General features: G+C 57.4%; 1 protein-coding gene across 2 annotated transcripts in view; it reads left to right on the top strand.

Moving 5' to 3' along the window:
• RAB11FIP4 (RAB11 family interacting protein 4) overlaps positions 1-20,065 on the top strand; it is a gene marked incomplete at its 5' end in the record, with an annotated part of 105,464 nt that extends 85,399 nt beyond the window's left edge. For both annotated transcript variants that reach the window (XM_079799242.1, XM_079799243.1), the window contains 12 exons: positions 2,639-2,868; positions 5,106-5,300; positions 5,865-5,999; positions 6,330-6,365; positions 7,468-7,567; positions 7,811-7,914; positions 9,069-9,209; positions 11,179-11,260; positions 11,741-11,878; positions 11,952-12,110; positions 13,152-13,295; positions 14,339-20,065. In XM_079799242.1, the coding sequence (XP_079655368.1) occupies positions 2,639-2,868; positions 5,106-5,300; positions 5,865-5,999; positions 6,330-6,365; positions 7,468-7,567; positions 7,811-7,914; positions 9,069-9,209; positions 11,179-11,260; positions 11,741-11,878; positions 11,952-12,110; positions 13,152-13,295; positions 14,339-14,455 (1,581 nt within the window). In that variant the 3' untranslated portion in view covers positions 14,456-20,065. The remainder of the gene's footprint in view (positions 1-2,638; positions 2,869-5,105; positions 5,301-5,864; positions 6,000-6,329; positions 6,366-7,467; positions 7,568-7,810; positions 7,915-9,068; positions 9,210-11,178; positions 11,261-11,740; positions 11,879-11,951; positions 12,111-13,151; positions 13,296-14,338) is intronic.
• Between the last annotated feature and the right edge of the window lie 2,219 nt (positions 20,066-22,284).

Here is a 22,284-nt window from a genome sequence, read left to right as displayed (position 1 = left end):
CCACTGGAGCCTCATCTGCCCATGCGTCAGATGGAGACCATGAATCCTTAATCTCTGCTCTTACACCTCCCAGCGCTCTCCGGGGCTGTAGTGAGAGGCGGGTGGGGAGTTTGTGAGACAGACACATACAGGAGGCTTTGTCCAGTGTGTGGGGCCAGGCAGATATGGACTCTGCCTCTGCTCAGTCACAGGGTGAAAATACACCTCAGGAGGTGGCGGTCTTGTTGGGAGAGAGGGACCCCTGGGGGGCATCTATCCTTTCTGTTGCCCCACCTGTGGCTCAGAGGAGGCTGCTCTGGTTGGGACCTTGGGTGAGCTGCCCGGAGTTGGTTCGCTGCTGTGTGATGTCAGGTACCTCTTGGCCCCCACCTGCATGCCGTGAGTTGGGTGTCTCCGGGCAGAGTGCCCGGGAGAAACTCAGCCTCTGGGTTTGGTATCCAGTGAGGTCAACAGGAGTTGTCCTGAGGCCAAGCTGGTCACCTGAGCGCGGATGCTGGTCTCACTTGGCACCTGCCTGCCTGCCTTCTGGAGCAGGACAGGCGGCAGTCGCCTCAGGACCCCTGCTGGCACCGTGCTGTGGGGAGAGTGGGTGTTGGTGACTCACAGTCCAGTCCCAGCCCTGCCACTAACCCCCACGAGGCTCCAGGCAAGTCACCACCTACACAGCGTGGGAGAGGAGACCCAGCTCCCAGGGCTGTGAGTGGCTGAGTGCCCTTGTGAGCCACAAAGCTGGGGTTCCTAGCAGTGCTAGCTCCCCTGCCAGGGGTCCCGGAAGGTGAAAGCTCGCAGGCACGTTGCCCCTGCAGGAGCCCCAGCTCTCCTCAGAGGGCTGTCTCCTCCTGCTCTCTCTCCGGCATCCACGCACTGACTCGGGGAGTTTCCTGCTGGGGGCAGGAAGTGGGCACATGAAGTTGCAGCAACAGGGCTTCATAGTAATCTGCCCCGGTGATGTGCTCTCCTTGTGGTCACCATGAGGTTTGGAAGCCCATGAAGTGTGGGTTGCATCAGTGATAAAGGGAACCAAGCATGTGGCTGAGGCAGGTGGGGACCTCAGAGGCAGGCTGAGGACTTCTGGCAGGTGACTCTCTGAGCCTTGATGTCCTCATTAGTAAAACGGAGATAAGAATCCTGAAGAGGTGTCACGAAGCCCAAATGGGTTAATATATCCGCTCTCGGCGCGGACCCAGTAAATGTGAGTTCCTCCTGGGATGCAGCACCGGGCTGGCAGGCGAGGAGCTGGCGTAGGACAGGATCTGAGAGCTGGGAGCCACGTGGGCTTGGATTAGTGACATCTAGGTGGAAAGGGCTATGGGAACACCAGCGGTGATTTTAATTACACGGCCCCTCGGCCTCCAGTCGGGGCCTGGCTGTCTGATGCCGACTTTATTGGCCCATCTGGTGCTCAGCCGGAGCCGTGGCATCGGCAGGAGCCAGGCTCGTTAATTAGCATCTTAGCCCTGGATGTGTTGGTGGGGGTAGATCCCCCAGGAGCCTGTGCACCACTGGTTGCACACATCTGGGCGGGCACAGCCAAGCCTGTCACTGACCTCCTTGCTCAGATGTCCCTGATCCTTATCTTGTCCAAGCGCTAGGAAGCTTTCCACAGCCCTTCGGCTGTTAACGCTTCTTGCAGATCTGGGGCTGCAGGGAGCACCTGCCGGGAGCACCTTTACTGGGGGGCCCTGCCCGCCCGAGCCGAGGAGCCCGCTTAAGAACCTTGGGAACAGGTTGACATCTTGGATGGGAGCAGGTGGAGGCAGTGCCACCTGGGAGGTACCTACCTCCTCAGAGACAAAGCGGCCCCAGGACATGGTCTGCAGAGAGCTGTCCCTCAGACCCGAGTAAACTCTGCCTCAAACCAGACCTCTCCTCCTAGAAGATGATTTGAACAAAAGGTTCAGGCAAATCGTGCACCAACATTGCGCCGGGCAGCATGCTGGGCGCTGGGGACCAGCCCAGAGCTCCGAATGGGGAGACCTGGTGTTCTTGCTCCTGCATGGCTGTGGCAGGGCCAAGGAGACCGTGCCTCCCAGGCTGGCATCGCATCCTGTGGCCAGGTTTATTCTTCGAGGCCCACTGTGACACAGCGCTCCTGTAAGATTCACTGCCACTCCCAACTTACAGAGAGAACGGAGGTCCCGAGAGGTTATGGGAAGTGCCCAGAGTCTTGGAGGGTGTCGTGCTGCACGCACGCCCTGTACTGGGTGGCACGCTCTGCCAGGTCAGGGTCCTTGTTCTCGGTGGCCATTCATTGGGCCTGTGCCCTGAGCGCCATCACCACAAAGCCTTCTCCCAAGTCGTTTGGCCTCCTGTGCAGTCTGTGACAGGGATCGTGACGAGCTGCCCGGGGGCCTTGAGCCGTGGCCGGCCTGGCTGTGGCCCTCCTCCATGGGTGGCTGTCCCTGGGGGGTTGACCCCTCGCTGGGCTCTCGTGAGGGGCAGTGTGAGAGGCCCCGAGACGAATCACCTGGCAGGCGCTCTCATGCTTGGAGCCTCAGGGTCCCTGCATGCCATTCCCCACTGTCATTAGGTGGGGCGCCTGGGCTTCATAATTAGTGACGTGTCCTTGCCATCTGATGACCAGTGCTGAGCCCTAGGGAGCCAACCTCACTCACTCCTGTGTCTCTGTCCTTTCCAGGGCAGCGAGGTGCCAGGCCCCACCTTTGCTGATGGCGAGGTCCTCCCCAGGGAGCCCGGCTTCTTTCCTGAGGAGGAGGAGGAGGCTATGACACTGGCCCCACCCGAGGGCCCCCCCGAGTCAGACATGGACAGCCCCATGGAGAGCACCCAGAGCCTGGAGGGGTCCGTCGGGAGCCCTGCTGAGGAGAAGGACGGGGGTCTCGGGGGCCTGCTCCTGCCCGAGGACAAGTGAGTTAAAGTTGTCTGCAACCCCATGCGTGACCCCTGGGCCCTAAGGTGGGTTCCCAGGGGGACCTCCCGGAAGTAAACATGGGATACACTCGGGGTTCATATCACAGGCATACATTTCATGGGTGTTCTAAGTAGCAAAACTTCTAAGCAACCTAAAGGCTTAACAGTAGGGCCAGTTCTAGAATTTTAGGCAACCGTGTAAAGTCAATCTTCACTATTTAATGATAAGGGATATCTGATCTCAATTAGTTTTTTAAAAAGGCAAGATACAAGATATCAATGAGGTATGATCTTAGTTTTATTAAAAAATTATATATGTGTATATAAATATATAAATATGTATATATGTGTATATGTATATGTATACACACACACCTAGGAAAAATGATTCCAGAAAATTAGCAGTTCTTTCAGAATGAGCTTATTAATGGCTTTAATTACCTCCCATCTACTGGGCTATATGTTCTGTATTTTCTTTATCGCTCATGTGTTCTCATATCCAGAAATGTTATTTTCAAATGACGTTAGGACCTAGTGACTTCCCAGTGGGGCAGTGTCGTTTTTAGTTGGTGTCAGCAGAGGGGTCCCTCTCCTTCCAGCCCTCACTCTGTCCCTGGAGCGATGATACAGTGTTTGTGGGGTGATGGGCAGGAGCCACCCGCATAGCGGAGGCCGTGACAATTGGGAGTTGGTATCCCATGTGTCAGGAGAAGGTGATGGTCACAGCTGACCCTGAGATTTGGAGAGGCAGGGGAGGGGTTCCCGTAACGATCGAACCATATGAAACTGTCAATTTTTAATAACTTCAACTTTTAAAAAGCAATTTCATATGGTTCAACCTAATATATTTCCTCAGCACAGGAGTTCTCAAACTTGGGGGCTCTGGGAGTTCTCAATGGGCCTTGTGGAACTGTTTATCCATGTGCTTCCTGTGACCAACTCAAGGACAGATGGCCACTGACAACAGACCTGTTGACCTTTTGGCTAATCATTTGTCACTTGATTGTCTCCATTGATTTCTGGGACCATCAATTACCAGCAGCAGGTGCCAAGAGTTTTAGTAACATTTATAGGAGAAAGAAAGGAGGAGTATGATTAATTCAACCTGAGGCGCTGAGGAACCTGGGGGCAGGTAGATGAGTAAATAAATACATCTGGGTGGAGGTACTGGAGACTTGACCTTTAACACCCTGTCATTAACCCTGGGAGTCTTAGATAGAATCTGGGGTTCCTCGGGGGCACAGTTTGAGAACCACTGCCTCAGCCCCTTACACACTTGTTTCAGGTTTCCGAGTGTGGAGGCTTGGGAGGTCAGAGAAACCCTAGCAGCTAGGGCCTAGCTTATGAGTAACAATACCCGGGAATACTGCATAATGACTAACGGGAGGAAATATCCTGGCAGGTGAGGAGCTGTGCCTCCCTCTGGTCTTAGGTTATGGACAGGGCTCCACCAGTCTGACACTGTACCCGCTGCCCCGTGGGTCACCGAGGAAGGGGGCGGGGCGGCCGCAGGATCTCTGACCATGTTCATTAGAGTTAGGCTTTTTGGGACTAGAAATCCCCCCTGTAAATGGGGAGAAGCATTGTTATTTGTTTTAAAACTTCATTTCAATATTAAAGAAGTACAAGCCAATTAAATAGAACTTGGAAAAGTTGGGGAAGTGAGAATGGAGGGGAAATAACGAACTTTACTCATAGTCCCACCACCCAAAGTCAAGCTCTGTTAGCAGTTAAATGTATTCATTAACAACTTTTCCTTGTTCTGTATAGACGTTTATCATGCTCAATCTTACTATAGCTGGAATTTTATGTCCAACTTTAATTAAAATCTAATATTAATTTTTCCACATTATTGCCATTACTTTTATAAACCTTTCAACAATGATTTGATAGACCATAATTTAATAAGCTAATTTACTGATATGTATTATAATTTAATATAAAGTGTGATGTAAAAAGAGAAAAAAAAGAAAACAAAGAAGTGTAATGTAAAGTAGCTGAATGTGGACCGTTAGGTTATAAGCAATGTTTGCTGCAGGGTTTGAATATCTCTCGGGTAGAAACAGTTTCTGTGGTGAGCTATTCTCCTTGGATAAGGCCCAAAAGTGTACTTACCAGATCACCAGGTACAAACTTAATCGGGCCCCTGGCATCTGTCGTACCAGTGGACCTCCTGGTAGCTTTCCGACCCCAGGCTGTGGCCTCATTGATGAGCAGCTCTTCCCTAACACCAGGTCCCTGGGCCACACCCCATCCATGACGACTTCAGACCTCTCCACACACTCCACCACCTCGCTCATCAGTAACGAGGAGCAGTTTGAAGACTACGGGGAGGGAGACGACGTGGACTGTGCTCCCAGCAGCCCCTGCCCCGACGACGAGACCAGGACCAACGTCTACTCGGACCTGGGGTCTTCAGTGTCTTCCAGGTGGCCCCTCGGTCTGGAATGGCGTTTGGGGTCCAGGAAAAGTGGCAGAACCAACCCAACCTCATCCCCGGGGGGTTCAGCAGGCAGAGTCCTGAGCTACATGGGTTGTGCTCCTGGGGGTTGGGGTGTTGCATTTGCTCCTGATTGGGGGTCTGGAATTCCTTCTCTCGCCTTCCATCTTGGGGAAGAAATAGAATTAACCAACCTGGGAGTCTGCAGACTCAGAAGGTCTTTGTTGTCTTGTTTTCTAGAACCTCATTGTTGAAGGGTTTTTCCAGGTGGCATACTTACATCTTTCACACACCCGAGTCACTGATTACTCTAACTCTAGTGTGCTCAGTTGCCTCATCTATGAAATGGGTACAATTCATTGGCTTCTTCTGTTTGAGAGTTTTGAAGGAGGGGAGACCTGGTGCTGTCCTCCCACTCCCCCCCCCCCGCCCCCCCTCCCCCACACACAGTTCCCAGGTATTGGGGAACCCAGTAAAGTAAGCTCAGCAGGATGGGGTGGGCACCAGACTGGATGGCCGTTAAGAAGGGGTTGCCTTCTCTTTCATGAATCAGTGCGGGGCAGACGCCCAGGAAAATGCGGCACATGTACAACAGCGAGTTGCTGGATGTCTACTGCTCTCAGTGCTGCAAGAAAATCAACCTGCTGAATGACTTGGAAGCCCGACTGAAAAACCTGAAGGCCAACAGGTGAGGCCGGGCTCAGCATGGGGGCAGGTGGCTGGGGGTGGGTGAGGGGGGGCCGTGGCGGGGTGGGGGGCAGTGGCCAGGGTGGGGGCAGGAGGGGAAGCAGCAGGCAGGTGAGAGCACTCTCAGAATGGGCTTGATCCTCGGGGCCTGCGTTTTTTTGCAGCAGGAAAATCAGGGTGCTGCCTCTCAGGGCCGAGCTGATGAGGGAAATCCCTTCGCTGGGCTGGAAAGGGCTTGGCTCACACTTCGGTGTCTGGCAGCCAGGGCGGAAGGGGCAGCCCGGAGCCCCGCTCTTCCGTGACCATGTCTCCCCTCTCTCTTTCTCTGTAGCCCCAACCGAAAGATCTCCAGCACGGCGTTTGGACGGTAAGCCTCCTCTCCCCACACCCCAAGGGAGGACAGGTTGAATGCTGTCCCTGCTGCCAGGGTGGCCGGCTCCATGCCAGCAGCCCAGACCCAGGCGGTGCCCTGCACCCTGTGTGTGGCTGAGTGAGCAGAGAGGAACACGGCGTGCCAGGCAGCGCAGGCAGAGCCACCAGAGGACACACTTCTGAGAAAGAAGGGGCCACCTCCCCATCTCCATGCCTTGTCCTCTCTGGCAGAGTCGGCATCTGCAAAGCCTCAGCTGCCTCAGCCTCGGGCAGGCACAGCCCCCCTCGCTGTCAGTGCCTGTCCTGTGCTCTGAGAGGCCCTGGCTTCTGCTGGCAGAGGTGGTGGCTTCACTCCAGGTTAAATCCTACAGAGCTGACTTCCTGGGACCACCAGGACCCGCTCTGGTTCTCCTACACACTGGCCCCGGGTCTGCACTCAGGGCTCAGGGAGCTGCCAGCGAGCGCCCAGGCTCTGGCCCCGGAGCCAGGGTGAGACAGCCTCTTGGTGGGGACCCTGGCTGCTGCCTACCAGTGGGAAGTGGGAGCCCTGGGGAGTGGAGCTGGGATTTGCCTCAGGCAAGAGCTACATCTGCCTGTTCCCAGGATTCTAGTCTCACCCGCCAGCACACTGCCAGCACAGGCCGGGTGGTCTTCCTTTGCCTGCCCCCCGGGCCCCAGAGATATAGCAGGAGCCGGCTTGGTGAGGGCACTGGGTCCTGCTTCCTGGTGGCCTCTGGGGCCAGTCCTGCTGGGACCGTGGAGCCAGGCTGGGAGGGTCGGGGCTTACCCACCAGCTCTGGTCACCTGGCAGCTACTGGCTAGAACCCCTGTGTGGACGGGTTCTGACGCAGCAGGAAAGAGCTGGTATGGATTGGCCACGTCTACGGGGCTCTGAGGAGCGTAGCAGCCGTCTGCCATCCTCTGAGCTGGATGACCTCATGAGTTCAGAGGTCAGGCAACTCTCCCCTGGCTGGGTGAGGGCAGCCGCCTTAGAGGGGGTTCTGGCGCACACACCCCCAGGGTACTGGGTGCCCGAATCTGGACCTCAGTCCCCAGAGGCCCTCGGCATCCAGACGTTCCTCCCTCCACCCCTGCAGGCAGCTCATGCACAGCAGCAACTTCAGCAGCAGCAACGGCAGCACCGAGGACCTGTTCCGGGACAGCATTGACTCCTGTGACAATGACATCACGGAGAAGGTGGGCCCTGCTCCCTGGGGGCAGCAGGGAGCACTCCGGGATGCTCTCCAGGAACTTGGGAGACCCTGTCCCTCCTGGTCACATGGGCACATCCATCCCCACCCCATCCTCACTCCCACCAAACATGACTCTGCTCTTCATATAGTCAGCTGGATGGCCTGGCCTTCGGTCCCATGGTTTCTAGGTTCTCAGTGCTGGGGCCTCAGAGGTTTTATCCGCCCCCACCTCTGCCCCCTATTGTAGGTGAGCTTCCTGGAGAAAAAGGTGACAGAACTGGAGAATGACAGCCTGACCAACGGGGACCTGAAGAGCAAGCTGAAGCAGGAGAACACCCAGCTGGTGCACAGGTCAGGCTGTGGCTTTGGCGCGGGGCCCTGGCTGTGACTTAGGAACAGAGGGCTGGCCCTGTTGCCAAGGCCCCAAGAGAAGCTAGGGGAGCTCTCAGCGCTGCGGGTCTGTGACGAGTCAGCCCCTTGCTCCATGGCTCTGCCCACGCAGGGTGCCCAGGAGGACAGGTCTTTGGGGACAGGGAGACAGGTAGGGGCCTGACCTTGACCCCCCAGGTCTGCAGCCCCGGGGCATGCTGAGGCAGGAGTTGGGATCCACTCTCCTGTTTGTGTCCTATAATGACGAGAGCCTGACCTCCCTCCTGGGACCAGCTCTGCACAGGGAGAGGCTGGTGTGAGTCGGGGGCCCACGCCTGCTGCCGGCGGGGAAAGTCCAGCATTGCTGTTCTCTCCTCCAGTGGAGGCCCGCTGCACGTGGCGTTCCCCAGTCCTGACTGGAATACGTGGGATTGGGGGTGCTGCATTTGCTCCTGGTTGGGGGTCTGGAATTCCTCAGCGCACAGAGCATTTAGTTGTCTTCACCGGATAGCCTGAAACTTGTTACACGGGTCCCCGCCCAGGCACTGATCCTCAACCTTGTACTCCCCTCCCAGAAGGTCAGCCTCATGGAGGGACTCTTGCCAGTGACATGTGCCCCAGATTGATGGACCGCCGAGGCCCCCGGGACTGGGGTTCTAACACCCCTAGTGGGGCTGGCCCTTTCCCAGGTCTGCCATGCTCAGGCCACTAGCCAGGAGTCAGGATGCCCCAAAGCTGATTACTGACTAAGGGGTACTGGCAGGAAGGGAGAGCGGGAGAGGAGGAGAGGCCTGAGGGCTGTTTCGGTCAGCTGTGGCGGGGCCTGCCTTCCCTCCCTCTGTCTGCCCGGGAATCCCACCTTCTCAGGCACAGCCTCGCTCCCCTCTGGACCCACTGCCAGGCCTGCGCCTCCGTGGCATGCCCGGCTGACACACCTCTCCTTGGGTGCCATAGTGTCCCTAACTCATCTGTCAGCAAAGCTGCTGGCCCCAGGCCTGACAAACACGCCGCCGTCTCCCACAGGAGGGGCGTTAGTGACTTGGGGTCCAGGGCTCCCCGTGGCTGCAGCCTGGGTGGGATGAGAAGACACGGGCCATGGGAGCTGGCCCTGGACTGGAGTCCGCCCCTCTCCGCAGGGTGCACGAGCTGGAGGAGATGGTGAAGGATCAGGAGACCACGGCCGAGCAGGCCCTGGAGGAGGAGGCGCGGCGACACCGCGAGGCCTACGGCAAGCTGGAGAGGGAGCGGGGCACGGAGATCGAGCTGCTCCACACCAGGTGGGCCTTTCCCCAGAGCCGCTGCTTCCTGACATCCCCCCACCCCACGCTCCTGGCACAGCCTGTGGGGCAGGTGCCGCCGCCCCCATTTTAGAGATGGGAAAGCAGCCAGAGGGGAGGCCTTGTGTCCTGGCAATTCTACTTTTAATACCTGAACACGTGACATGTGCTCTAGGAAGCGTGTCAAAGAATGTTCACAGCAGGTAAAACGGGAAACAACACAGGTCTGGGTAAAAAGCCCCCAAACCGGTATTGTTGCCTTGATTCCTGGGCTGAGACTGATGTCCAGGCTTGGAGCTCCCCCTGCTGTCAGATTCTTCACTCACCCTGGGCCCACAGCCAAGGGAACTGGAAAAGCTGGGCCATTGTAAGGGCTCCTGGGCCTCTGGTAGAGACGGTAGAACCCGAGGCAGGCAGGGAGAGGGGTACTGGCCTGGGGTTCGGGGCTGGTCACCCATCAGTTCCGTGAGCTGGAATGCACTATGTCACTTCCCTGGGCCTCAGTTTCCTCACCTGTCATCCCTCCCTCCCTGTCTGAGGGTGGGTGAGCTGATGTACGTCAGACACTGCTAATGGGTGAGTGCTGTGCTGATGTCCCGGGTCAGGGCTGCCTTCACTGCTGACCCAAGCCGGGGAGGCCTCCTGGGCCCTGGCAGAGTGGACAGCTGCCCCCGCACTCAGTCCCCAGTGTCCGGGCTGAGCCTTCTTGGGGTCTGCTAGGCCACCTTGGGGTGGAGGGTGCGTTGGGAGGTGGGCTCCCACCGTGCCCCTCATGGCTGGCAGCAGGTGCTTCCCCACCTGCGGAGGTCAGGCGGGGCCAGAGGGCACTGGTGCACTTGGTGCCCCTCTACCCTTTGGCGAGACCTAACTCCCCTGTGCCTGAGACCACTTTGTTAGCTTTGTCACCAGGGGTTCATTTAAGTTTTCACTCATGTCTCGAAGCTGCTGTTTTGCATCTGTTTCTGGAGGCTGATCCCTCATTAAGCGGCACTGTTCTCTGCTTTTGACAGCTGGCCAGGTGTCTGGGAACATGTGGTGGAAGAGGACAGTGAGTGTGGGCCAAAGGCCAAACCACAGAAAGCCAGCCCTCTTGGGAACTGTCTCCTCACTCCTGCCCCTTGCACAACTCCAGGGGGCGCTGTTCATATAGAATATGCAGACGGTGCTCCCAGAGTCATGCGGGGTGCTTTGTTCCTCACATCCTCCACCATCTCGAGTTCCCCATGAGGTGGCCTGGTCAGAGTGCATGTCTGAATTTCTTTCTGGCCTGGCCTGCGGGCCTCTCCTGGGCCAGGTGCGGGAGGCAACCAATCAATGAGTCTCTCTCACATCAATGTTTTTCTCTCTCTCTACCCTTCCTTTCCCTTACACTCTCTATGGAAAAATTCGTGGAAAAAATACCTCCGGGTGAGGATTAACAAAGAAACAACACCTACCTGGGCACCCGGGCTGTCTTTCCATGGGGTCGCAGCAGGACAGTCCCTGGTGAATGCTAAGGTAGAGGATTATGGTTATTGGAACTGATTCCTGTGGGTGTCAGAGGCAGCTGTAGTGAGCGCTCAGATGGAAGAGCCCTGGTGAGATGCTGCGGGGAGAACAGAAAACAAATATGGCCACTGCCTTCAAACTGCAGATTCCAGCAGGAGGGCCTGTCAGACAACCTCAGAAGACTTCCTCTGAGGAGAAAAACATGCCCCCTCGTTCGTTTCAGGCCGTAAGGGTGCATGTGAGAAGAATCTGACGTTCTTATTCACAAACTAGTGACTCAAGAAAAACAGAAAAATAATTCAGTGTCTTTACCATTTTTCCTTGGATGACGGGAAGCTCAAGGCTGTGTTATCATTTGAAATATTTATATTCTCTCTCTGGCTTTCTGGTACCTTTCCTCCTCCAGGGAGCAGAGGATTGCTGCAGATTGTCCAGTTACAAGATGATCTCCACCTCTGACATTTCCGTCCTCTCTCCTCAGGGTGCAGCAGTTAGAGGAGGAAAACACAGAGCTCCGGACGACAGTGACGCGGCTCAAGTCGCAGACAGAGAAGCTGGACGAGGTGAGCGGCAGGTGCAGGCGCCTCTCAGGCCTGGACCTGGAGCCAAACGCACAGAGAGGCAGTGTGGCCAACCGAGGCCTTTAGTTTCTGAAATTCTAATAAAATTGCTCTAGAAAAAAAGAGGCAATAAAATATGAATAATAATTTGTCTTCCTATATTTCTGATTTTCTAAATTTTCTGCAGTGAATATATTTCCTTACATAATAGAAAGGAGGAAAAGGTTACTTTCTAAACGCTCGGGCTGCCACCTTCTAGCCAAGTTTCATCTGGCATCACAGGAGGACGGCAGAGGCCTCGGTGTTTCCAGCTGTTCTAGAATCCTAGGGATCCGGATGTTTCTTTAGTGTGACTCGGAGAGCTCTGTCTCGGGGGCTGGGCTGGTTGCCTGAGGTGGCTGACACGGATCCTCAGGGAAGCCCCGGGGCACAGTGAGCCCCTCTAGGAACCTTCCTCGCTGACCTGGTCTTCCCCGGGCCCAGGAGCGGCAGCGCATGTCCGACCGGCTGGAGGACACCAGCCTGCGGCTCAAGGATGAGATGGACCTGTACAAGCGCGTGATGGACAAGCTGCGGCAGAACCGCCTCGAGTTCCAGAAGGAGCGGGAGGCCACGCAGGAGGTGGGTCCCGGGCCAGAGGGCTCCGGGTTCCCTCCTTTGCCCTGCTCCCACCAACGGCCTCTCTCCCACGCAGCTCATCGAGGACTTGCGGAAGGAGCTGGAGCACCTGCAGATGTACAAGCTGGACTGCGAGCGGCCAGGCAGGGGCCGCAGCGCATCCTCCGGCCTGGGCGAGTTCAACGCCAGGGCCCGCGAGGTGGAGCTGGAGCATGAGATCAAGCGACTCAAGCAGGTGCGGCCTGGGAGCCTCAGTGCGGCGGGATCAGGTGTCCAAGGCCCCAGGGGTGGGTTCCCACACGCTCCTGCCTGCTCCACTCAACAGCCTGGCTGTCAGGGCTGCGCGCCCTCATCTCAGCTCAGGCAAGGCGGCCACGGCTGAGGGAAGTTTCCAGGGCTTTCCTTGGCATCCCTAAAAAGAGATAGACACCCCTCTTCTGTCCTGGGCACGTGCGGTGGAAAATGAGACTCCCCCCAGCCGAATAGTAGTGCCTCCCTGTGTGGGGTCTCCCAGCAGACCCATCTCATACGTCAGGGGTCGGGGACGAGGGACCAGGAGGGGCAGTGACCAAGTGAGGGAGTGATGGCTGCTGAAGCCCCCCGCTTAGCCCGGCCTGGGGTGGGAGAGCGCCGTACAAATTACACCCCTGAGTTGGCTCCGTCCATCAAGGCAGCCGATGCTGGTGCTCGCCCTCCCATGGCAGTACTAAACCCAGCTCTTTCCATCCACCAGGGGGCGCCCGGGGTCCCAGGTGTGAGTCCTTAGAAGCCTTTGGCAAAAGCTATGGGGCTGGTGAAGGGGTCTGGGCAGGGCAGGGCATGGGCGGGCGGGGTCTGGGGAGTGAGGATGCGCCTGGGAGAGCTCCCAGAGCAGGACTCCTGAGCCCGGCTGCAGGAGGAGCTGAGAAGAGGGCCACTGCCAGCCCAGACACCCAGGGCTTCGCTTTCCTCCCCGAGGGGCCAGTGTTGGAGGAGCCGTGGGCGGGCAGTGTCCCCACACAGGGCCTCAGGGGCTCCATTCTGGCTCATGCACCCCCAGGGAGGAAGGGGTGGCCTGAAACCAGGCTCCCCGAGCAGGGCTGTGACTTCTGAGAACCCCTTGACCTCCCAGGCCCCAGCCCTCCCCGCCCCCCAAGCCTGGCAGCGGCCACATCATCTATGGGGTCCTGACATGACACCCGCCTGAGGGGAGGGCACTGGTGGGGTCAGGTGACTGGATGCAGGCAGGTGGGTTCTGGATGCTTCCGGGCTGACAGTGCCTCTGCCCTCCTCACAGGAGAACCATAAGCTGAGGGATCAGAACGACGACTTGAATGGGCAGATCTTGAGCCTCAGCCTCTACGAAGCGAAGAGCCTCTTTGCCACCCAGACCAAAGCACAGTCCTTGGCTTCGGAAATCGACACGGCCTCGCGCGATGAGGTAGCGTGCCGTTCACTCCTGCTCTCGCTTCGGGCCGGTCCTCTGAGCCCTGCCCCATCCCCACCTGTTGCAATGTTGAGCCCCAGGCTGCCCAGAGCAGGGAAAGCAGACCAGGCCTGGCCCCATCTGCAACGAGCCTGAGTGAGGGCAGAGCTGCGGGAGGGTTTGATCCCTCTGATTTCCCGCAGGTGGTGGGAGGAGCTCCGGGTTTGGAGCTTGAGTCTCAGCTCAGCCACACGTGCTGAAATGGCCAGTTGATTTCATTAACATGTCCCCCAGGGGGTCTGTCACTCCCCTCCTCGGAGCCAGGAGGGCGGGGCACTAGCACTTCCGGAGCACCTGCTGGCAGTATGCGCTCACTTCATCTGACAACTTGGGGGCTGTCTGAACAGACTGGGAGGCCAGGCCACAGGGTCACCGAGCCTGTGGAGGGGGAGGGACCCGGGTCTCCAGCACCAAAGCCCCCTCTTCCAGCCCCACCGGGGGATGGTTATAAAGTTCAGGTCTCCAAATATTCCATTTACATTTAAACACGAATCTAAGACAGTCACTGAACCCCTTACCCTGTGCTGGGCCCCCTGGCCTCGGAGAGCTCCAGCATTTCAGTGACGCCCCAAAGGACTGTCAGGAATTGACCGGAGAGGGGCAGTGGCAGGGCCCGGGGTGGCAAGGGGGCCATTTCAGGCTGAAGAAACAACCTGACAAATCTCAGGGCCCTGGGGTTTTGGGTGTCAGTCTTGATTATAAATGCCTTTGGCCAGTGTTCTCAGCTTTTACCAAAAACTTACCCATACCTGTGCCCCTCCACAGACCAGTCAAGTCAGGGTCTCTGGGGTGGGCCTGGGCATCTGCATGGCTCACACCCCTTGGGTGTGAGTTGAGCCGTGCTTTAGACTCGTGTCCTGGCACCGAGTGCTGAGGTTGGTCTTGGGGCTGCCTTGCCTGGGTCTCCTGAGCTCTGTCCTTGGGCACTGGCTCACTGTGAGCCCGGGCACCTGGCTCCGCCCAGGCCGGCCTCTGACCGCCTCTCCCATTACCATCAGCTCATGGAAGCCCTCAAGGAGCAGGAGGAGATCAACTTCCGGCTGCGGCAGTACATGGACAAGATCATCCTCGCCATCCTGGACCATAACCCCTCCATCCTCGAGATCAAACACTGAGACGGGGGCTGGCTGCAGAGCGGCCTCGGGACCCCGGGACCCCGGGACCAAAGGGCAGACCCTGCCTGAGGATGTGGCCCCAGCCAGCCCCCCCACACACTGAAAACGTATCTCTGGCCACCATGTAATGTGTGCTGGTGTGGATGTGGGACGCTGAGCACACAGCGAGGGGTGAGCGTGGGGCCGTGGCTGGGGGTGACTCGGCGCCGTTGGCTGTCCATGTGCACTTTGCGGTCCCTCTGCCGGGGCAGAGCGTCCTGAGGGTTGCGGGGGGCAAGGTCTGCAATCAGGAGTGACTGTAATAGCAAGAACTGGAAGCTTGTGTTGCAGATACTGGATAAAAAGATGCTACCTCTGGGGGTGAGGGTCAAGAACTCTGGGGAGACAGCTCTTTCTCCCGCCCGTTCCTTCTGGGAGGAGGAGCCAAGTTATGACCTTTTCTAGTTCGAACGTCCAACAGGGGTGGCCTCCCCAGCCTCTGTAGCCACCTTTGAAGTCCAGGTGCTGGAGCTCAGAGAGGAGGAAGTGATGTTTAGGGGAACATGAGGAGGGGCCCCCCCCAGCCCCCTCCCCATGGCAGCCCCTGCGATGCTTGTGCGCCGTGTGTCCAAAGGACTCGGGCTTGCTGCCGAGCCACCTTCATTCTGAGAATCCTCAGTGTCTTTAGCGTCCTCCGTGCACTCCCCATCCCTGCTTACCTACCTCTCCCTTCCTGTGTTTGTTTTGTTTTTAAGACCATGAAAATAAGCAGCCTTCGCTCGGCTGTAACGTGCAGGGATTAAAGGAAGGAGAAGGAGGCTGAGGGATGGGTGTTTCAGGCAGGTGTTGGCATTGAGCAACCAAAGACATGGTTTTCAGGGAGGAGCATGCTCGCCTCCCCACCAGCTTCCTCCCGCTGGCTGCATCTGGAAAGAGAAGCCGGGATGGACCGTCAGCTGCTGCTGGGCTGGCAGGGGGCCTTGCTCACCACCCTGCGTTCTCCGCAGCCTGGGGACGGCAGCCGCGGGCACGGATGTTCAGGGCCAGGCCTCTGGGCTGGGCTCAGCGGGGCAGGGAGACCCCGGCATCCCAGCTTTTAGGAGCACACCTGCCTTCGGTCCTCGGCCAGTGGGCGACGAATGCTGTCCTGGCGGGAGACACAGTTGGGGAAGTTTCAGGGCAACCTTAGTCGTCCGTCCTCGGGACACGTGTGGGAGTTCACACTCTGGATTTTCAGTGTGACCTTCTGTTCCAGGCAGCTGGGAGTAGATCGGGTACTTCTCCTTTGCGTTTTCCCAGTGGTTCTCCATTTTATGTGGCTGATTCGTTTCCTCGATCCAAATCTATAAACATGGATGGTCTTCCCGCCCCCCCCCCCCTCAAGTTTGCTTTCGTTAGCACTTCTAGTGTAAAAGGAAAGTTTGGGCATGTTGGGGAGGGAGTGGAGGGGAGTGTGCCGGGAAGGTGGGGGAGTGGAGGGTGAAGAGGGCCCTGGGGACTTGGGGGTTCCCTGCTCACAGAGGCAGGCTGTGGCCACGACCCACCCTCATTGCAGTCCCGTCAGCTTTTGCTCTGGCTGGATTGTGTGATTTCTTTTCGAGCATATGTGTGGGGTTTGTTTCTTGCTGCAAGTAACGGGGCTGCACTGGCTTGATCTGGGAGCTTCTCAACCCCTTAGGACACTGGTTAGGACACTGGTCTCCTCGGGCTCCGCCGCGGGTCTGAGAAGTGGCGGTGGAAGGAAAGCATAGGGAGCCGGTCTCTGGAGAACTTGCTAATGGGAAGGAGTGGCCACGAATGAAAGGAAAGGAAAGATAATCAGGACCTGGCTCTGGTCTGGGTTTTACTTGGAAGGAGTCCCGCAGAGAAGCCGGCCAGGTCCCGGGCCTGGTCTGTTGGGGGCTGGCCCCAGGGATGAGCATTTTATGTGTAAAACTTGACAAGCTCTTTAGCTGCAGGGAGGCGGGAGGCTGCCACTGCCTGAGTTGCAGTCACAGCGTGGGAAGGGATTTCTGCCTTGGGGAAAGGGGCGGGAAAAGCCGTCAGCCCGCAGCGTTCTGCGCCTCGTCCTGCAGGGGGCGCCACAGGCACACTCCCCGAGGAAGCACCGGGGCTGAAAGGCCCTCAGGACCTGGTGCTGGGGCGTGGGGTCTCTGGAAGAGGGCGGACTTTAAAACGAGGCTGAATTCCATGTAACACACACCTCAAGTTAAATCCAGCCTCTGACATCAGCAAGAATACCTCTTACAAAACCTCGTCTGTCCAGTTGGCTTTTTAAGATCACACTTTTTAAAAAGCTCTTCTGTGCTTGAAAGCTACCCTGAGGAGGGCAGGTGCCTAGGGGTCCCAGAGCTGCGCTCACGCTGGGTCTGCCCTGTTCCTGTGTCTCCTCCTCCCTCATCTGTTCTCAGTACTGGTGAACAGTACCCAGGATGCCCAGTTAATTTTGAGTTTCAGGTAAACAACTTTTAGTAGAAGTATAGTCCACGAAATAGTTGGCACATAATTAAAATGGAGAGATTTTTGAAATTCTGATCCCCAGAGGTTCTGATTTCCTGGGTGTGGATGTGGCCCAGGCTTCGGAGGTGTAAAATTCCCCAGGTGATTGTGATTTGCCTGGGTGGCCTGAGTGGGTTTTGGTTTTGGTTTTGGTTTTTGCTAAACCCAGGTAGGGGCCAGCACTACTTAGAGCAGCGGTAGCCAACCTTTCGGACCTCACGGACCACCCATTGGCGACCGCTGCCCTTAGAGGGGCTTCGTCAGAGACGCCCACTTTATATGACACTGGCCTGTCCTTGCACTCAAAGCCAGACAGAACTCACTGAGCCGGCACATTAGTTTTATCTACAGAATCTAATAGAACGGAGGCCCCACTCTGTGGGAAGGTATAAGAAATAAAGTTCTAGTAAAAAAAATAATAACTTTGACGTGGCCAGAGTTCGACGTTTTATTTTAAATGTGTTAGATTCTCGCCGAATTGTAAGAGGGGCATTTCTTTAGCGTGACTTGACTTCTGACCTATTAAGAACTCAAAGCTCGAGAACCTTCCCAAGCCCTTGGACCTGACAGGGTGGTTCTCAGCTCCGGCTGGGCATTAGCACGCCCGGGGAGATTTTTTAAATTCTGACGGGGCTGACAGTCCCCTCACCCCCTTTCCAAGCTGGGGTTTAATTGTCCCGGGTGTGGCCCAGGCGTGGAGATGTTGGGAGGGCTCCCCAGGTTGTGCTAATGTGCAGCCCGGGGCTGGGGCCTGTCCCGGAAGGTTGCTGGCCAGGGCCAGGGAGGACGTGGCTGCCGGGCTTGTTAATCCAGGTGCTGGGTACCAGGGAGGGCTCCTGCTGGGCGGCTGGTGGGTTTTCCTGAGGTGATTTCCAATGGCAAGATCCCTTGACCCCAGGATGCCAGGTCAGATGCCTTCAGGAGCTGGCGAATCCAGCTGTTCTCAGCAGCCTGAGGGTCAGCAGTCGTGAGTGGGCAGGCGTGCCTGGTGCCCGCAGTCAGTGGGTGGCAGGAGTGGGGATGAAGGAGGAGGAGCAGGACAGAGTGGCAGGGAGCCCACAAGCAGCCTCAGAAACGGTGGGTTTTGCCTCGGGCCCTTTTCCCCCCGGGAGGGTAAGAGTTGCCCCAGCTCCTCCCCTGTGAGTAGCCAAACCAACACCGGCCCACAGTCAGGAGGCCCAGGTGCCATTGCCCCCGCGAGTCTGATTGCTGGCCCCACAGGAGGGCAGTGTGGGTGCTTTTGTTACAATGAGGGACAGGCCTCCAAGGACTCCTGGGGCCTGAGCCCTCTTTGTGCTCTGTGGGTGGGTGTTTAATGCATTAGCAAATTTAAACCCGGAGGCTAATTTTAGATGTGATTGGAAACAGGGGAAGTTTTTGGATGGTCACCAGGCCAAGGAAATGACTTTGTTGTCCCAGCAGATCTGCAGCGACTCTTTTAAAGGCCCGAGGTGGGTGTTAGAGTGAGGAGAGGGCCATTCCGCTCTCATCTCCCAGCCTTTCTTCCTCTGACCAGGCAGCCCCTCTAGGGCTGTGGTTCAGGCTGGGAGACCGCATGCCTGCTGCGTGCGGGGCCTCAGGCTAGGGGGCCATGCCCTCCCCGCCGCTCTGAGCAAGTCCCTCCCCTTCCCTGACCCTGGGACCTCTGGGTCCTGCCCTCCTGCTCTGTCTGTGTGTGCATGAGAGGGCGGGGAGCAGGGGGGGCCAGCACCACGGCTGCCCACCTGCATGGCAGGGCAATGCCAAGGCTGCCCACCTGGAAAAATAGACTACTTTCTAGAAAGTTATTTCTAAAAGCGTAAACCCTGGTGAAGCTTGATGCGCCATGATTTTGTTTCTCCGACCTTGTGCTTCTCTTCCCATTGTGACTGTTACGGGGGGATGCCTGCCCCAAGCCCCCCAGGAGGGGTGGCTGGGAGTGACACCCCAGGGTCACCCCTGCAGGATCTGAGTGCTGTTGTCCCAGGAGCCCGAGCCTCCCGCTGTTCTGTGCTGCACAGGCTGCGTTTTGTCTGCATGGTTTGGGGTCATTGTCCTTGTGCCTTTTTCTTCCCTGTCACCCCTGTACAGGACTTTCCACGTTGCCACTGCCCCCTTTTCTACATCCTCCCGTTTCCCCTGGCCCTTCCCGAGCCTGTAAATGTGTACATAGTGTTGCACTTGGTGTCCGCGTGCCTCCGCCACGTCCGGCCTGCTCCCCCAGTGTCCCGGCTCGCCCACCGCCGGGACCAGGCTCTGCTGCCCTTCGTCACTCAGCCGTGCAGACGTGGTCACTTGTACAGAATGTTCCATTATGGTCTGAAGCTTGGGGGTCGGGCCCACTTAGTCCCTCGTCTAGCCTGCCGCTAGTGTAGAAGCCTCGCACAGCAGCAAGGGTGGTTTTGTGTAAACTCCCACAGACCTCTCCTGTGTTGGTGTCAATATTTATAGAAAGTAGAGCGCACCTTCCCAGCCTGGGGCTTCCGCCCGGCAGGGACGGTCCGGGTCTGCCAGCTCCGTGGGCCCCTCCGAGATGCACCCCCCGCCCCCGGGGAAGCCGCTGCCCTCTGGCGTCTAGAACAGCTGCGGACAGGTGGGCAGAAGGAAGAGGCTTCTCGCTGCCGCCCCGCCTGCCGTTACCAACTGCCAAGCTCTCCCTCATCTGCTGAAGGTGCTCAGACCCGGGTGCCATTAAATCCCCCACTGATGTCGGGACCGAGGTCAGACCGGGCGTGGCTGCAGACGCCCTCGCAGCCTGCTGGCTCCCTTCGTCCCAGCTCTTACCGCTCTCTTGGCTGGGTCTCCTGGGGGGTGGGAGGGAAGAGGGGGTTTCACTGGAATAAGTTGCATGTGTGGCCTCAGGTCCAAGGGTTGGTTGATGGCTTTGACTCGCTGTGGATTCCACCTGAGTCTTCAGCCCCAGGAGCCTCCATCTGGAAGCAGGTTTATCTCTCAGCCCTCGGGCTCAGGTGAGACCTCCGCCTCCAGGCCCCAGGGTGGGGAGAGTGGGGTGAGGCCCCAAGGCTGTGAGCCAGGGTCCCGAGCTCTCCACCTCCAGCCTGCTTCCAGCCAAAAAGAAGCAGGCTCTCAGAGGCGGGCTCCCTCGGGAACTAATGTACAGACCGCGGTGTAAATAAACAGTTTGCTTTTCTTGCCTGACTTAACGGTGAGTTTCTGTGGTGGAGGAGGGAGGGAGGAAGGCGGGGTGGCGGGGGCTGGTTCCAGGGCTCCTGGGGATAGACCACCTTCCTACAAAGAGCAGGCCTCATCCCGTGTGCCGGTGGCTGGTGCTGACCCGCAGGGGCTGGGGGTCTCCCCGCGGACTCTTGCTGTAGCCCGCTGTCCCTACGAGATGCATGTGGATCCCAGAGCTGCTCTGCCACCACCAGTCCAGCCCCAGGGCGGAGTTTGAGAAGTGTGTCCTCGCTGCAACCAGGTTCCCTCCCCAGCCAGGGCCTCTCAGGGTCTCAGCTTATTCCGGTCACTCTACTGAGGTCCCAGTGCCACTTTCCTCCGGGCCAGCCACCGCGACCCCTGGGGCACAGGCCAAGTCCCCCACTCAGCCTGGTTTCCCACTGCCCTGCCAGCGCTGGGCCTGCCAAGCCCAGTAGGGGGGTGGCTCCAGGGTAGGTGGCCAGACCCCCAGATTTCTACCCTCTCCTTGTTTACCCCCCTCATTAGTATAGGGTTCCAGGTGTCAAAGGGGTTCATAGGTCACCCAGCTGTTGGAGATGAATCTGCCCTCCCTGTTGGCCGGAATTTTAGGGCAGGCAGGACCAGACGCCTGCACTTCCCCAGGGAGGCCTCTGCCATGGGTCTGCCAGCGCAGGCGCCTGCTCCCTACCCACTGGCTTCCCATGGCCTCCTGGGCTCTCGGGGAAGTCGCCTCCCAACACTAGGGGTTGTGTTCTCTCGGACCTTATTCCCTCCATCCTCCTAAGGTGCCTTCTTTCCTTCCCCACTAGGGTTGCCAGATTTTGCAAGTAAAAATACAAGAGACCCAGTTAAATTTGAATTTCAGAAATAAGTTGTTTAGTTTAAGTATGTGCCATGCAACACTAACACGTTACTCAGCGTATGTCTGAAATTCGAATTTAGCCGGGCACTTTTTAAAACTGGCAGTCCTATTCCCAACCCTCCCCAGGGCCTCTGCTGCCAGTCAGGTGCCTCCAGTTCCTGAGTGTGGCCTTGCACCCCAGTTTCAGAAACAGGTTCCTTCTTACTTTGACACTATTTTTTTTTTAAAGGTATGTTTTTATTAATTTCAGAGAGAGAAAGGGAGCGGGAGATGGAAACATCAATGATGAGAATCATCCCTCAGCTGCCTCCTGCACGCCCCCTACTGGGGATCGAGCCTGCAACCTGGGCATGTGCCCTGACCAACCATGACCGCCTAGTTCAGTGGTCGGCAAACTCATTAGTCGACAGAGCCAAATATCAACAGTACAACGATTGAAATTTCTTTTGAGAGCCAAATTTTTTAAACTTAAACTTCTTCTAACACCACTTCTTCAAAATAGACTTGCCCAGGCCGTGGTATTTTGTGGAAGAGCCACACTCAAGGGGCCAAAGAGCCGCGTGTGGCTCCCGAGCCGCAGTTTGCCGACCACTGGCCTAGTTCATAGGTCGACGCTCAATCACGGAACCACACCTACACCGGCCGGGCGCCCCCACTTCCTTTGAGTCTGGTTCTGCCTTCTCCCCAGCCTTCCAGAAACAGCTGCTAGCGTTTTTCCGGAAGCTCTGGCCCCTCACAGCCTGCCTCGGGTTGTGTGTAGACATCTGGAGCCCTGAAAAGAACGTGACATGGAGGTGAACGCGGAGTATAGTCAGGGACGTGGAGGGGAGCAGAGTGGTGTCCTGGGGACCCGGGTGGGGACAGGCATTGCTAAAGGACCCCAGTATTGACTTCTAATGTGCTGACGTTTCACAATCATCAAGCCATTAACCATGTTCTAAGCGCTGACGGTTCACGGAGAGATTCCTGGACTTGACATCAGAGGCCTAGGTTTGGACCCCCAGCCCTGACTTCCTGCTGTGTGACGGAGCCAGGTCCTCCTCTCTGGGAGTTTCAGTTGCCTGGACTGTGAGCAAAGGCAAGGACAGTTCCTCCCGTGACGCGGTGACGAGGAGCGCCTGCGTCGCGTGTGTCCAGGCCCCAGGGGGGGACCCAGTCGGTGCCGCAGAATCAAAATCTGGCTTTCAGGAGGTAAGACTCCTCTTCCCCAACAGATTATCAAAGCGTCTCTTCTACTGCATTAGTTTCTAGGGTGCGTATAAAAGCGTACCACCACTGGGTGGCTTTAAACCACAGGAATTTATCCTCTCGCAGTTCTGGAGGCCAGAAGCCGGAAATTAAGGTGTCGGTGGGG

This window comes from Cnephaeus nilssonii (assembly GCF_951640355.1).
Source record: "Cnephaeus nilssonii genome assembly, chromosome: 19".
NCBI classification, from domain to species: domain Eukaryota; kingdom Metazoa; phylum Chordata; class Mammalia; order Chiroptera; family Vespertilionidae; genus Cnephaeus; species Cnephaeus nilssonii.
Note: the sequence above shows the minus strand (reverse complement) of the source record. Positions and strands in the feature narration are given on the sequence as shown.